This window comes from Brassica napus, chromosome C7 (genome assembly GCF_020379485.1).
Source record: "Brassica napus cultivar Da-Ae chromosome C7, Da-Ae, whole genome shotgun sequence".
Taxonomy (NCBI): domain Eukaryota; kingdom Viridiplantae; phylum Streptophyta; class Magnoliopsida; order Brassicales; family Brassicaceae; genus Brassica; species Brassica napus.
This window is the reverse complement of record NC_063450.1, coordinates 50,599,744-50,615,342: the sequence shown is the minus strand read 5'-3', so window position 1 is coordinate 50,615,342 and position 15,599 is coordinate 50,599,744. Positions and strand designations below refer to the sequence as shown.

General features: G+C 33.1%; 1 protein-coding gene and 1 pseudogene across 1 annotated transcript; both read left to right on the top strand.

Annotated features, from left to right (window-relative positions):
• Nucleotides 1–3,334: 3,334 nt before the first annotated feature.
• On the top strand, nt 3,335–4,293 carry LOC125590115 (annotated as a pseudogene).
• A 9,005-nt stretch (nt 4,294–13,298) lies between these two features.
• LOC106409352 (putative anthocyanidin reductase) lies at nt 13,299–15,411 on the top strand. Its single transcript, XM_013849999.3, has 6 exons — nt 13,299–13,531; nt 13,833–14,003; nt 14,222–14,439; nt 14,526–14,685; nt 14,764–14,974; nt 15,075–15,411. The coding sequence occupies exons 1-6, from the start codon at nt 13,399–13,401 to the stop codon at nt 15,247–15,249; spliced, it is 1,068 nt and encodes a 355-aa protein (XP_013705453.2). The 5' UTR covers nt 13,299–13,398; the 3' UTR covers nt 15,250–15,411.
• The last annotated feature ends 188 nt before the right edge of the window (nt 15,412–15,599 follow it).

The window sequence follows — 15,599 nt, the reverse complement described above, 5'->3', positions numbered from 1 at the left end:
ATTACTTAGTATGAGCCTATTATAGTGTGATATGCTCGAAGTTTAAGTCCTCAACTACATTCTTTTTTTTTGAGAATTCAGCCAAAAAAAATCTTAACTTTACACGAATTGCCAAAAGAAATATGAATTTTTGGGCTGACCAAAAAAACACCAAACTTTCATTGACTTTAGAATTAATTAACAATGTTTTCGCTGACTTGCCAATTTATCACGCCGTCAACAAATTTAACAGAAATATTTGACGTCGTTTATTGTTGGCGTTAAGTGAAACGACGTCGTTTTCAAATGAGATGAAACGACGTCGTTTTACATGATTTGAAATTAAAAATATGTAGACCCCTGGATTCGAACCCATGTTGTTTGGTCAAATGGCAAGGTCTTTTACCACTAGGCTAGTGGAACTTTCAATGTATTTACTAACATGTTTACTTTTATTTGATACTGATTGAATATAAAAATATTCTCTAAAAACTTAAAAAGATCTTTAAAATTCCAAAAAATTGAAAAATAAGAATTTTTTTATAAAATCAATTTTGAAATTAAAATTGAAAATAAATTTTATTTTTCTTTTTAAAAAATAAAAACTATTCCAAAATTTTCTATAAAATTAAAACGAACTTTAAATTCCAAAAAATTGAAAAAAATAAAGAATTTTTTTATAAAATTAATTTTGAAATTAAAATTGAAAATAAAATTTTATTTTTCTTTTTTATTTTTCTAAAAAACAAATATTTTATTAAAAAAAACAAAATCTCCCAAAATTTTCATAAAATTAATTTTGAATTAAAATTAAAATATTTTTTTTCTTTAAAAAGTCAAAAAGTTTCCAAAATTTTCATTTTTTTAAAAAAATCCAATTTTAAAAAAAATTATAATAAAATGAAAAAAATTAAAGTTACAATTATCAACTTTTTATGTGTGTATAATTAATTTCAACTTTTAGCAAATGTATTAAAAAAAATTGAAAATTTTGGAAGATTTTTTATTTTATGAAAAGAAAAATAAAATTTTAATTTCTATTTTAATTTGAAAATTAATTTTATAAAAAAATTCTTTATTGTTTCAATTTTTTTGGAATTTTAAAGATCTTTTTAAGTTTTTAGAAAATTTTGGAAGAGTTTTTATTTTTTTAAAAAGAAAAATAAAATTTTAATTTTTAAAAAGAAAAATAATTTTTTTTATAAAAATCTTCTATATTTTTATTTTTTTAGAAATTTTTTTATATTTAATATGTACCAAATAAAAGTAAACATGCTAGTAAGTACATTGAAAGTGTGAGTAGCCTAGTGGTAAAATACCTTGCCATTTGACCAACCAACCTGGGTTCGAATCCAGGGGTCTACATATTTTTAATTTCAAATCATATAAAACGACGTCGTTTCATCTCATTTGAAAACGACGTCGTTTCACTTAACGCCAACAATAAACGATGTCAAATATTTCTGTTAAATTTGTTGACGGCGTGCTAAATTGACAAGTCAACGAAAACATTGTTAATTAATTTTAAAGTCAATGAAAGTTTGGTGTTTTTTTGGTCAGCTCAAAAGTTCATGTTTCTTTTGGCAATTCGTACAAAGTTGAGGTTTTTTTTGACCGAATTCTCTCTTTTTTTTGTTATCTTTTTTTTAAGGGTTAAAACATTTTTAGCAAAAAAAAAAATTCGAGCAACCGCAAATTTACTGCGTATATATATATATATATATATATATATATATATATATATATGAAATTAAAACAAGTAGAGCAGCATATGCAATACTAGCTCTCAAGATACAGTCATGTTAAGTTGTTAAAGTACAAGCTATCTGCTATACTAATGTAATGGAAGAAACTTATGTCAATTATGTCTTCAATTAAAATGATGATAAACTATGTCTTTAATTAAAATGAGAGAGGAAGTTCTTTTTGGAAAAAATGATAACATTTTACATCTATTATTTTTTTGTCATCAACATTTTACATGTATAAACAGCATATATAACTGATATTTCACCAAAAAATGAATGAACTGTTATAAGATAAACTTTGAAATGATTCTCCACTCCTTTACCAACTCAAGCACTATGATCATCTACTCATCAAGCACTATGATCATCTACTCATCAAGCACTATGATCACCCACTCATTTACCAAATCAAGCACCATCTTTGATATTTTATGCATTGTTGTTCACTATAAATACCATCACTCATCTCACTATTTTGTACACCATAAACAAGAACAAGAGTTTATAAGAAAAGAACCATTACATCTTCTTCTTCTTACTTATAATAAACTCTCTCACTTATAGTAGTGTTATTTGCTTCCTACGGGTATTAAATTCTACTCTTATTTAAATTTCTCGATACTATAAATTATAAGTTATTTCATAACACGTTATCAGCACGATCACTCTGCGATTCGGTAAAATTTATTTGTATCATTTATACCTTGTTATAATGGTCGGTATACCGCCTCTACTATTATTTATATCATGTTATAATGGCCGGAATACCGCATATATTATTTACTAGTAATTTAATTTATTTATTGGTCGGCCGAGCCGCCTTATATCCTGTTTATTATTTATTAGTCGGCCGAGCCGCCTTATATCATGTTTATTATTTATTGGTCGGCCGAGCCGCCTTATATCCTGTTTATTATTTATTGGTCGGCCGAGCCGCCTTATATCCTGTTTATTATTTATTGGTCGGCCGAGCCGCCTTATATCTTGTTTATTATTTATTGGTCGGCTGAGCCGCCTTATATTCTGTTTATTATTAATTGGTCGGCCGAGCCGCCGTATAATTTATTTATTATTCTGCATTGATCGGCTGAGCCGTCGCATGATTTGTTGTCATATAACACAAATATTTCATTGTCATAATTTTTCATTTTTATGAAATTGTATAGATTTGATTGACCGTTTAATACGATATTTTCAGACTAATTTTTGGTGCACTCGATTTAACCCAACGGTCACAAAGAAATTTTTTTCAAAAATTTCCCCTTTCTCCAACGGTCATGAACAGTAATTTTCATCTATAAATACAACTCATTTTCACTTCATTTCATCATCCAAAACATTTCATCTTCTCTCAAAAATTTCAAATCGCTCTCCTCCAATTTTTCAAGAAAGATGATTCGCGCACTTTTGTTTTTATGTGCCATTTTTATTTGTGTTTCTATTTATGGTTTATTCGATGGAGAATTTACTCCAAGTGAATTTAAGATGATTATCGGTTTAATTTTATTTACATCGCTTCTCCTTATAATTGCTTGTATGGTTAATGTAAACGGTTTTTAAATTATGAAGTTCTAATAAAATTACTATTTTGTGTTTTAGAAATACAAATGGCAAACATCGAGAAACTCCAGTTTCCGGCTCTGAAAGTAACCGGCGAAAATTATGTCAGATGGGTCACAAATGTAAACCTTATCTTGTAATAAAAAAGATATCCGAAGCTATAAAAATCGGTAACAAATCGCCACCCGAGCATATAGCCGAAGCGATTATCTTCCTGAAGAAGCATTTAGATGAGAATCTAACTCACGACTATGGAGACGTTGAGGACCCAGCCGTACTATGGCAAGCCTTGAAAGATAGGTTCGATAATCAAAAGGAAATCAATCTCCCTCACGCTCTTGAAGAGTGGAAAACCCTGAGGTTTCAGGATTTCCAAAGGGTTAGAGATTACAATTCCACTATCTTGAGGATAGTTGCACAATTATAATATTGTGGTAACCCTGTCACCGAAGCAGAAATGCTTGACAAGACATATAATACTTTCCACAAAGAACACAACGTCTTATCCCGAATTTACAGAAAATGTGGGTACACCAAATTTTCTGAATTGATGGTAACACTCATGTTGGCTGAAAAGAACGATGAGTTACTAATCAAAAACCATAATTCCCGACCTACGGGAGCCAAGGCATTTCCCGAAGTGAATGCTACGGCGGTAGAATATTCGGGAAGGAGAAACCATACCAACCGAGGTCGTGGTCGGCGTTTCAACAACAAACGTGGAAAGCCTTACTATCCTAAAAGTATTAGATCTAACAAATGGGTTAGATCTGAACAACCTCATAAAGGCAAAGAAACCGAAGAGGATACCACAAAGAAAAGTGAGACTGTATGTTACAGATGTGGATGTAAAGGACATTGGTCCCGTACCTGTCGTACTCCCCCACATTTGTGCAAGTTATATCAAGAATCCATAAAAGGAAAGGCTAAAGAGGTGAACCTCACGGAAAACGTTGAAGGGACCTCATACCTTGAATCCTCTGATTTCGCAAATGAGCTGGACTAGAATACTCTTGAAGAGTACGGAAATGTTTCTAATAAGACTGCTGAATAGTCCTCATTTGTAATGTATAATAATTATGTTTTCAAAGAATAATGTTGTTTTAACAACAATATATGTATAATTATTGTGTGTTTTCTTTATATAATCAATGAATAAATTTCACGTTTCACTTTTATTTAATGTTTATGATAATTTCAGAAATGGATCAAAATACTAATGGAGCAAAATCCAAGAAACGGATTCGTGAAATATGCATACCAGATAGTGGAACAACGCACACTATTCTGAGACAAAAGAGATATTTCTCTGATATAAAACCGACAAGAATTGTCGTCAATACAATATCAGGTCCTGCAGACGTGATTGAAGGAACTGGTAAAGCAAACTTTACTTTGCCGAATGGAACAAAATTTTCCATAAATAATGCTTTATATTCTCCGAGTTCTAAAAGGAATTTGTTGAGTTTTAAAGACATATATCTTCACGGATATGATACTCAGTCTGCAACTGAGGATGGAAAGAAATACATGTATGTAATTTCTGAAAAATGTGGCAGAAAGCACATATTGGAAAAGTTTCCAGAACTTCCTTCGGGATTACATCATACTTATATCGATGAGATCGAATCAAATCTTGTAGTAAAACGGAACCCAGAAGAGTTCACGTTATGGCATGATCGCCTTGGCCATCCAGGCAGTACAATGATGCGTAGAATCATAGAGAGCTCACATGGTCATTCACTGAAAATCCAGGAGATTTCTCAAGGGAATAAAATGACATGTGTTGCATGTTCTCTAGGAAAATTGATCGTAAGGCCACCGCCAACCAAAATCGATAAAGAATCACCAAAGTTCCTTGAAAGAATTCAAGGTGATATATGTGGACCGATACATCCACCATGTGGACCATTCCATTTATGATATTAATTGACGCATCCAGTAGATGGTCACACGTTTGTCTATTATCATCTCAAAATGTGGCATTTGCGAGATTTCTAACTCAGATAATCAAACTGCGAGCACAGTTTCCTGATTATACTATTAAAAGAGTTAGACTAGACAACGCTGGTGAATTCACATCCCAAGCATTCAATGACTATTGTATGGTAATGGGAATTGAAGTTGAACATTCAGTTGCTCATGTTCATACGCAAAATGGTTTGGCTGAATCTTTAATTAAGCGTCTGCAATTGATTGCAAGACCATTGATCATGAGATCAAAACTTCCAACCTCTGTATGGGGACATGCCATTTTGCATGCAGAAGCACTCATTCGGATCAGACCGAGTGCATACCATAAGTATTCCCCACTTCAGTTAGCGTTTGGTCGAGAACCAAACATTTCCCACTTTAGAATCTTTGGTTGTGCGGTATATGTGCCTGTAGCACCACCACAACGAACAAAGATGGGACCACAAAGAAGGTTGGGAATATATGTTGGTTGTGATTCTCCATCAATTATAAGATACCTAGAACCACAGACTGGTGACGTCTTTACAGCACGTTTTGCTGATTGTCATTTTGACGAAAATGTATTCCCAGTTCTAGGGGGAGAAAACAAAAATGTTGGAAGTGATATAAAATGGAGTGTACCATCATTGTTATATCTTGATCCTCCTACTAAAGAGTCAGAACTAGAAGTTCGACGAATTATGCATTTACAGAGTATAGCTAACCAGCTACCTGATGCATTTGCAGATACCAAGACGGTAACTAAATCTCATATACCAGCTGCAAATGCTCCTGCTCGTATCAAAATGCCAAATGAACAAGAAAAGGAGGATGACACACGAGAACCAAAAACACGCCTGAAGCGTGGTAGACCTGCTGGTTCTAAGGATAAGAATCCTAGGAAACAGAAGAAAGCTGAAATATATGATGCACCCAAAATAGCAGAAAATATTTTGGAAGAAATAAATGATAAGGACCTGATGAATCAGAGCATCATGAATCGAAAGATAATCATGAGATTTCTATTAATTACATCCACAATAAAAGGATATGGAATAGAAATGAACAAAATGATCTTGATGATGCTTTCTCATATATCGTGTCAGGTGAGGTAAATGAAGATACCGATGATCCAGAACCGAAATCCATATATGAATGTCAAAAGAGACATGATTGGAATAAATGGAAAGAAGCAATACAAATCGAACTTGATTCGCTTAACAAACGAAAAGTGTTTGGATCTATTGTACTCACACCTGAAGATGTGAGACCAGTTGGGTACAGATGGATTTTCGTTCGAAAACGAAATGAGAAAAATGAGATTACAAGGTATAAAGCTCGCCTTGTAGCCCAAAGATTTTCTCAAAGACCTGGTATTGATTATGAGGAAACATATTCTCCTGTAATGGATGCGATCACATTTAGATTCCTGATGAGTCTAGCCGCTGATAAAAATCTTGAGATGCGTCTCATGGATGTTGTTACAGCTTATCTATACGGATCATTAGATACTGATATCTACATGAAAATCCCTGATGGATTTAAAATGCCAGAAGCATTAAGTTCCAAACCTAAAGAGTTATGTGCAATAAAATTGCAAAGATCATTATATGGGTTAAAACAATCTGGACGTATGTGGTACAATCGTCTCAGTGAACATTTAACAAAAGAAGGATATGTGAATGATCCTATATGCCCATGTGTTTTCATCAAGAAAACAACATCCGGATTTGTGATAATCGCGGTATATGTTGATGATCTAAATATTATTGGAACTCAAAAAGAAATACAAAAGGCATCAGACTATCTCAAAGGAGAATTTGAGATGAAAGATCTTGGACAGACACAGTATTGTCTTGGCCTACAAATAGAACATTCACAAAATGGTATATTTGTGCATCAATCCACATACACTAAAAGAGTGTTGAAACGATTTAACATGGATAAATCAACTCCTCTTAGCACCCCGATGGTCGTTAGATCACTTAACATTGAAAGTGATCCATTTCGACCACCTGAGGAAAAAGAAGAGATACTTGGTCCGGAAGTACCATATCTAAGTGCAATTGGAGCGTTGATGTACCTTGCAAATTGTACACGGCCTGATATATCATTCGCTGTTAATCTTCTAGCAAGATTTAGCTCATCTCCAACACGAAGACATTGGAATGGAATTAAACATGTCTTTCGTTACTTACAAGGGACTATTGATTTAGGCTTATTTTACCCTAAAGATTCAAATGGTCAAATGGTTGGTTTTGCAGATGCAGGATATCTTTCGGATCCACACAAAGCCCGATCGCAAACAGGATATGTTTTTACGATCGGAGGCACTGCTATATCTTGGCGTTCTCAGAAACAAACGCTTGTGGCTACCTCTTCAAATCATGCTGAGATCATCGCACTCCATGAAGCAAGTAAAGAATGTGTATGGCTAAGATCAATAAGCCAACACATTTGTTCAAGTAGTGGGATTGACAAAAGTACGGGGCCAACTATTCTATATGAAGACAATGCAGCATGTGTTGCTCAAACGAAGGAAGGATATATCAAAAGTGATAGAACAAAACATATACATCCAAAGTTCTTCTCATACACCCAAGAGCTCGAGAAGAAGAAAGAGATTGAAGTAAGATATGTCCGATCATGCGACAATGCAGCCGACCTCTTCACAAAAGCACTTCCTACTTCGGTATTCAGAAAACATGTCCATAACATTGGAATGCGTCATCAGAAGGATCTATGACTGCTCAATCGAGGGGGAGCTTACGTAGTTGTACTCTTTTTACCTAACTATGGTTTTTCCCATTGGGTTTTCCTAGAAAGGTTTTTAACGAGGCAACAAAGACGTTAAGCGAGAGCGGAGAGTGACACCGGTTCCCAAGGGGAGTGTTACGAAACTTAATTTAATACAAGATGGATGATCAAGGGGGAGTGTTATAAGATAAACTTTGAAATGATCCTCCACTCCTTTACCAACTCAAGCACTATGATCATCTACTCATCAAGCACTATGATCATCTACTCATCAAGCACTATGATCACCCACTCATTTACCAAATCAAGCACCATCTTTGATATTTTATGCATTGTTGTTCACTATAAATACCATCACTCATCTCACTATTTTGTACACCATAAACAAGAACAAGAGTTTATAAGAAAAGAACCATTACATCTTCTTCTTCTTACTTATAATAAACTCTCTCACTTATAGTAGTGTTATTTGCTTCCTACGGGTATTAAATTCTACTCTTATTTAAATTTCTCGATACTATAAATTATAAGTTATTTCATAACATGAACCAATTTTTATGCAGTTTTTACGTTTGGTGTTTAGATATGGTGGGAGCTAATAGTAGTTCCTACTAAGTAATAGATTTAAACCCTTTTAGTTTGTTTCACCATATACGCATCGCAAAAGGATGATCGTGTCTGACGAAGACGTTAAATAGAGTGTAATTGTAAACTCATGAAGAATTTATAACTTAAAATAAAATATACTTTCAAGGGACGGTGGATGAACAAAGGTACATTAACGAAAGTTGATTGGTTAGGGAACTAATGGTTTCGAAACCACATGAAGTGGCTATGCTTTGACAGTCCAGAAGAGTCATGGAGGCAGTGTGTTTTAAGATATTATCTCATCTTTTGATGAATCTGTAGATCTTTGTGCATGTGTGTATAATATAATCATTTAATCTTTCTTTAGTTTAAGCATTGTTCTTATAAATAAATAAATAGACAGATCATTACTTAATGAAGGAGCCATTCCATTGCAACTCAACTTTTTTTATTAGTTGATCTTGGTCGATTCTTTTCCTAAACCACTTTAGCTCTTTAAGATTATAGAAAAAAAACAAATATCGAGCTTGAAAAAGGATTATAGATTCCGTTTTCTTTGATTTCATTACTCTTATTAACTTAGAAAAATATACGCAGATAATCATACTATTTATATTTTTTTATCAAAGAAACTATTTAGAGTTACATAGATGACCAATTATTCGTTTGTTCAGGATAAAGAATTTATATGTGTTAAATAATAGATTAGTTGCAAACCATTAAAAAAAATACATTTTGAAAGAAAAAATAATAGATTAGTTAATAAAATTAGAAATTGTGCTTTCTAACAAGGAAAATGGAGGGGCATTATTTTAAGTAAAATAGGTTGATTAGACATTTTTATCCACATAACTTAAATCTTCATTGTTGAACTTTTATAGAGTATCTAAACAAAAAGAAATCCATTTGAATATGTTATTTTCATTTTAAGATTTATTTATAGAACTTTGTAACGGGATAGCTCTAAGAGCAACATTATGGATAGGGGTTCTTAATTTTTTTTTTTCTCTTTTTGTCCGATTAAAAAAAAAATTAAAAACGAACCAATCGCGGACCGCCACGTGTTAGTGGAATCCGCGTACAGTACAAGGACCAAACTAAAACGCCTCTTATTTCCGTTCGGTTTTGGTGTTTTTGTGGATACTCTCCCCTTAAGGACCAAACCAAAACCCTCGATAATGTTGCTGTAAGGTAGTTTCGTTTTCAACATGTTTTAAGTGTTTTGGACATTCAGTAAATAAAATGGACTTCTATTTGTTTCATATAACCATACAATAATAAAAAAAAACATTATAGTTTACTAGTATTTAATATTTATTACCAGTGGACATCGACAACATTGACAGTTTGTTACTTGTCTAAATTTGCTGAGAAAGCTAAAAATGATCTACGTGAACTGACTTTTTTCTTTTACGATTTCATTAATCTGGTCTCAAAAATTTTCCGGAAACAAGTAACTTTAATTAGTCTTTTTGAAAACAAGTAACTTTATTTAAAATTATTACTTGATGTGATGTCATATCATGAAATCATTTGTTGATTTTGAAATAGATCGTTCGTGGAGGAGAAAGTGAAATGTTTATGGTGATACCCATATTTATTTGATCAAAAAGTCAATTGAAATGTTCAGTTTTATCCTTATCTTTTGACGTTTTTAGTGGTAACTATTAAAGTAGCCCACTAAAACAAGACAAAAGCTCTTGAGATTGAAAGAAGCATTGACAATTTGAGGTTCATGTCTTCTCTCGTTTGTTTTCACTACTCCATTATTGATTTCTTTCTCTTGAAGTCTCATTTTCTCCTCAAGAGTTATAGTAATGAATGCATTCTCATACTGTTATAATTTTTTTTGAGAGCTAATTCTCATACAGTTATTACGATGATTGCTTAGTTAGGATTATCCGGAAGTTTTTGACCAAAGTAGATGTGGATAATTTTCTATAATTTTTTTTAAATATGTATAGTAATTTAAGATTTGTGTTTAATCTATTCATTGTTTTTCCCTGTTTTAATTATTTCCCGAAATTATATATGTTTTTTGGCATGAAAGAGCTGTCAAGTCAAGCAAATGCTGAATTGTTCACAGTTGCATATCACTGCACGGTCATCTCGTTCCTATACTAAAGACTTGGACAGTATTTTATTCCAAATCTTACAAAATAAACCAGTCCATCTTGACTATCGATAATGCCAAATGATGGTTAAACATCACTTGACATCTACGGTTATGTGGGAACATAATGGAATGTGCCTAGTTTCGAACTTTCTAGTAATCCGATCTTATAGTTTTATTTGTTCATGGCTTCATTTTATATGTTCATAACAATATTTATAAAATATACTACAAATATTTCATTAATGTGATAAATGTTTATTTTTTCATGAATTCATTTGGTAAGAGAAGAGACCCACAGACTTGAGAACTTCTTTGTATAGACTATATAGAGAAAATGTTTTATTAAAATAACTAAAATTAAGACCATATGATAAGTAAATAAGAATACTTTTAAGACAACACAACCAACAGAATGGATGGGCACAAATATAAAACACATGCTACTAACCAAGAAAATGAGTGTGTCGGTTTCACCTTTTGTAATATTTCATCTAGGGCCTAATTTCATTACAGTCAAAATATTTGATATTTTCTGTCAGCCATGATTAGTTAACTTTATCTCCCACTAAGTATTTAGAGCAACTCCAGAGGGGTATCTAACCTACTTCCAACCAAGTATCCATCTAATTAATTGTGTTTTAATTAAATCAAAAATATAAAAAATACTTAGAAGTGTCTCTAACTTTAGATGTTTTGGAAGTGTATCCAAAAGAAACGTGTCAATCAATTGGTGAGTGTATAAAAAAGGGATTGAAATTTAGAACTTTTAGTTGGTTCTACCATTAGAAAGGTTGAAATTAAGAAAGTATCTAAAATTTTGATTTGATTAATTTCAATTAAAAAATTAATTTAGAACTCAAACACCATGTCTATGGCTGGAGATGGTCTTATAAACTTAGGAAAAATTAGCCATAAACTTGATTGCCTTAGGCTAGGATAAAATTCATGTGTCTAAAATAAAGTTGACAAGATGGGTCACAAAGAGGTTAACACAATTAGACATTCTAAAGCCTTATGTATAATAGCTGAGACATCTACTGTTATTTATATTCGCAGCTTATTTCACATCAATGTCGTACTTAGAAATGCTTTGGAAAATTAGTTTGAAGTACGACTCGTAATTTTACTTGTAAATTTGTCATATTCTTATGGTCATTTAACTATGCAGTTCAAATCATATTCTTAGTTTTTTGGTGTAAATCATTCGTAGTTAGTAGCATGTGTTTTATATCTGACCATTACTAACGGTTTTGATTAATTGGAAGAAAATATAGGAGCATAACTCGAACTTCGTATAAATAAAATATATTATCAAGCAGAAATCAAAGTTTCCAAAAATTATCACGCAGAAATCAAAGATGCTAACAACATTATCACGCAGAAATCAAAGATCACCTTATTGTTCTTACCATACCATCTTTGTATGTGTGAAGCGGTTTGTGTCTATGTAATACCCAACTTTCTCTTTTTTATTCACCAAACAGGGCGAAGCCACCTTATGAGTAGTGGTGGCAAGTGTACCCATAACTATATTGATATTCACAATTTTATAGACAAAACATTAAAATTTTGGTAGAACAGATGGCAAAACTCAGCCTATGCATATCTTGAGTTCAAATCTTTTTCATACATTGTAAAATTTTGTTACAAATAATGCGCCCATTGAATATGTTCTCTAAATTCGCCTCTGCCAGACACTACCCACCATTTCATCATGTCGACAAGAATAGTTATTATAAAAAAAAGAATTATGTCAACAATTACTTGTATCACAGTATCATGCTAGTTTAGATGCGAATACGTATACAAACATTATTATATCTATACATATAAATTCATCTAGCAGATAACGAAAATGAGTTGTAAATTATTGATCCGCAGAAACGCGGGGTTTCACACTTTGCATCCAAAGATTGCATGTTTTTGTCGTTTTAATCACGTAGGCTGGCGTATCCGTAGATAAATATTGTTATAAAACCGATAAGCTATATAGTTACATAGTATTAAATATTAAAGATTTTTTGTAGAACTACAAATTGTATACTGCTTATGATGTTTGCCAGATGATTATTCCATTGATGGGTAAAGTGTGGATCTGTGGCCCAGCCCATCTTAGTATTCCAACAATGTCTTGGAAGCCTTCCTATTTGATGTGGAAGTTCTTCAAAAGCGCTTAGAAAGACACAAGAGTTGGATGGAAATGAGGCTCCATGACTGGTGTTATTCATAATCTACGGCGTCGAGATAAATGGAAGCAACAAAGTCACGAGCCAAAAATTAAAAAACCTGCACAAGTAGCTGTTTTCTACAGCTAGCTAACTGTTTTTAATATTTCACTCTTCTTCTGTCTTATCCAGTGATGTATGTTCTATCTTTTTTACCTTCTCTTCTTCATATATATCAAAATGCACTGTGATAACAACACCAGTGATACAATAATCTTATCTTACCAAATGTCATAAAATGCCAAAAAGAAATAAAAAATGGGGTTGTCTCGTAGTTTTCCGAACGTCAGATTTTGGAAACACACAATTTTGTTATAAAATACAAAAAAGTTAACACCAAACCAGAAAGAAACAAACATGCAATATTAAAATAGCACAGACAAAAGACGGTGGTGGTATCGTTACAAGCCAAAAATTAATAATTAACTCTCTAAACCCACTTTGGCTTTCGGAGAGGAAAGCGAGAGAGACAATGGAGCTGAACGGAGAGGAAGGAAAAGCGACGACGTATTGCGTAACGGGTGCCAGTGGATACATCGGTTCTTGGTTGGTTAAGTCTCTTCTCGAAAGAGGCTACACAGTTCACGCCACTCTCAGAGATCTTGGTACTCTCTTGTTTACGGAAAAACAGAAACTAATTTCAATTTCTTGAAACTATTCGGTTGGTATCATATAAGTTTTTGCATGGCTCTGAAATTATTTGTTAATTTTATGAAGTGTTAATTTGTTAATTTAACTATATCAAATCTTAGATACTTTTTTTTTTGAAACTTCAAATCTTAGATATTTTACAGAGCGTTTCAGAATAATTATGGACGAATTGGTTAATCAGATTCAAAGTTGGACTGATTTGAAAAATAGCTTTGAAGTAATCAGAGTTAACCTAATAGCTTCTTCCTCTGACAGCAAAATCTCAATATTTAAAATCCAAGTGGAGAGGAAACGAACGGCTTAGATTATTCCGAGCGGATCTTCAAGATGAAGGCAGCTTCGATGACGCCGTTAAGGGCTGTGATGGCGTGTTCCATGTCGCGGCTTCCATGGAGTTTGATATCTCACCGGATCACGTTAATCTAGGTACAACCTTCTCGTTGCACGTACCGTTTTTTTTTTTAGCTTTTCACATTGCGTTAACCGCCATAAACCAAAATCTTCGGTTTTGTACTAATACTAGAATGTTATATATGACCAATATAATCCTCTGAAACATTGACCATGATATGGTGAAACGTCAATTTAAAATGTAGTAACTAATGGAAAAGTTTCATCGATGTGGTATTGGTTTTGAATGTCAGACAGTTATGTCCAGAACAAAGTCGTTGACCCGGCGATAAAAGGCGTACGGAACGTACTAGGTTCTTGTCTGAAGTCAAAATCAGTCAAGAGAGTTGTCTTCACGTCATCCATCAGTACCCTCACAGCCAAAGATGAGAATGAACGGTGGAGATCAATCGTAGATGAGACTTGCAAGACTCCCATTGATCATGTACTTAAAACAAAAGCAAGTGGATGGGTAAATGCTAGCATTACAATAGTATAAATCATTACAGTTCATTTAGGCACGTTGTAAATAACTTTAGACTTGGTGTGGGCGACTAGGTTTATGTACTATCGAAACTAGTATCAGAGGAAGAAGCATTTAGGTATGCAAAAGAGAGAGGAATGGATCTTGTTTCAGCTATTACAACTACTGTCTCGGGTCCATTTCTTACTCCTTCTCTCCCATCAAGCCTTCAAGTTCTTTTGTCTCCAATATCAGGTGCGTGTGTATTTTTTTGTTATTATCATATATAACTCAAAATGTTGGGGATTATATCAAAACCATTTTGGGTTTTAGGTGACTCCAAGTTGTTTGCGATACTATCAGCAGTGAACAAAAGAATGGGTTCGATTGGTTTGGTACACATTGAAGATATTTGCATGGCGCATTTGTTTCTGATGGAAGAACCAAAAGCTGAAGGTCAATACATATGTTGTGTTGATAATATTGACATGCATGAGTTGATGCTTAATCACTTCTCTAAGGAGTGTCTATGTAAAGTTCATAAGTAAGTTTTTGAAATTTTACAATCTTCAGATGCTTTTATCGACTCTTTTCTTTTGTTTTAGACTAAAACTTTTCACAAAATTATTGTTCTTGGTTTATAGGGTTGATGATGATTTGGAAGAGAGACAAAGTTTGATGAAGCCTAAGATTTCTTCAAAGAAGTTAAGAGACTTGGGATTTGAGTATAAATATGGTATTGATGAAATTATTTATCAAACCATTGATGCTTCCATCAATTTTAGGTTCCCTACCTTGGACCAGAGGCTCAAGCAGTGAGAGGCTTGTAGTTTTGATCAGGCCATAGTGATTATAAAGAATCCATTAATAAAGCTTTTTGTATCCCCTACAAGTTGTTTATTTAGAAGGTTCTATTGTATACTGCCAAAGCGAAACCGGTTAGACAATGAACCAACAATAGAAACCTTCCTCATTCATCTCTCCTACCATAATGTACCTTCCACACTTGATCCAGTCAAACCATGGGCTAAAACATGTATATTATCACAGAAAGCTGCACCAAAACATGATTTCAAGTTATGAGTGGCCACTAGGTTTTTTGTTGTCTGCAACTTACTCCTGTACATCACCGGGTTTAACTGACTTTATGACATATGATTAGAGGGTAC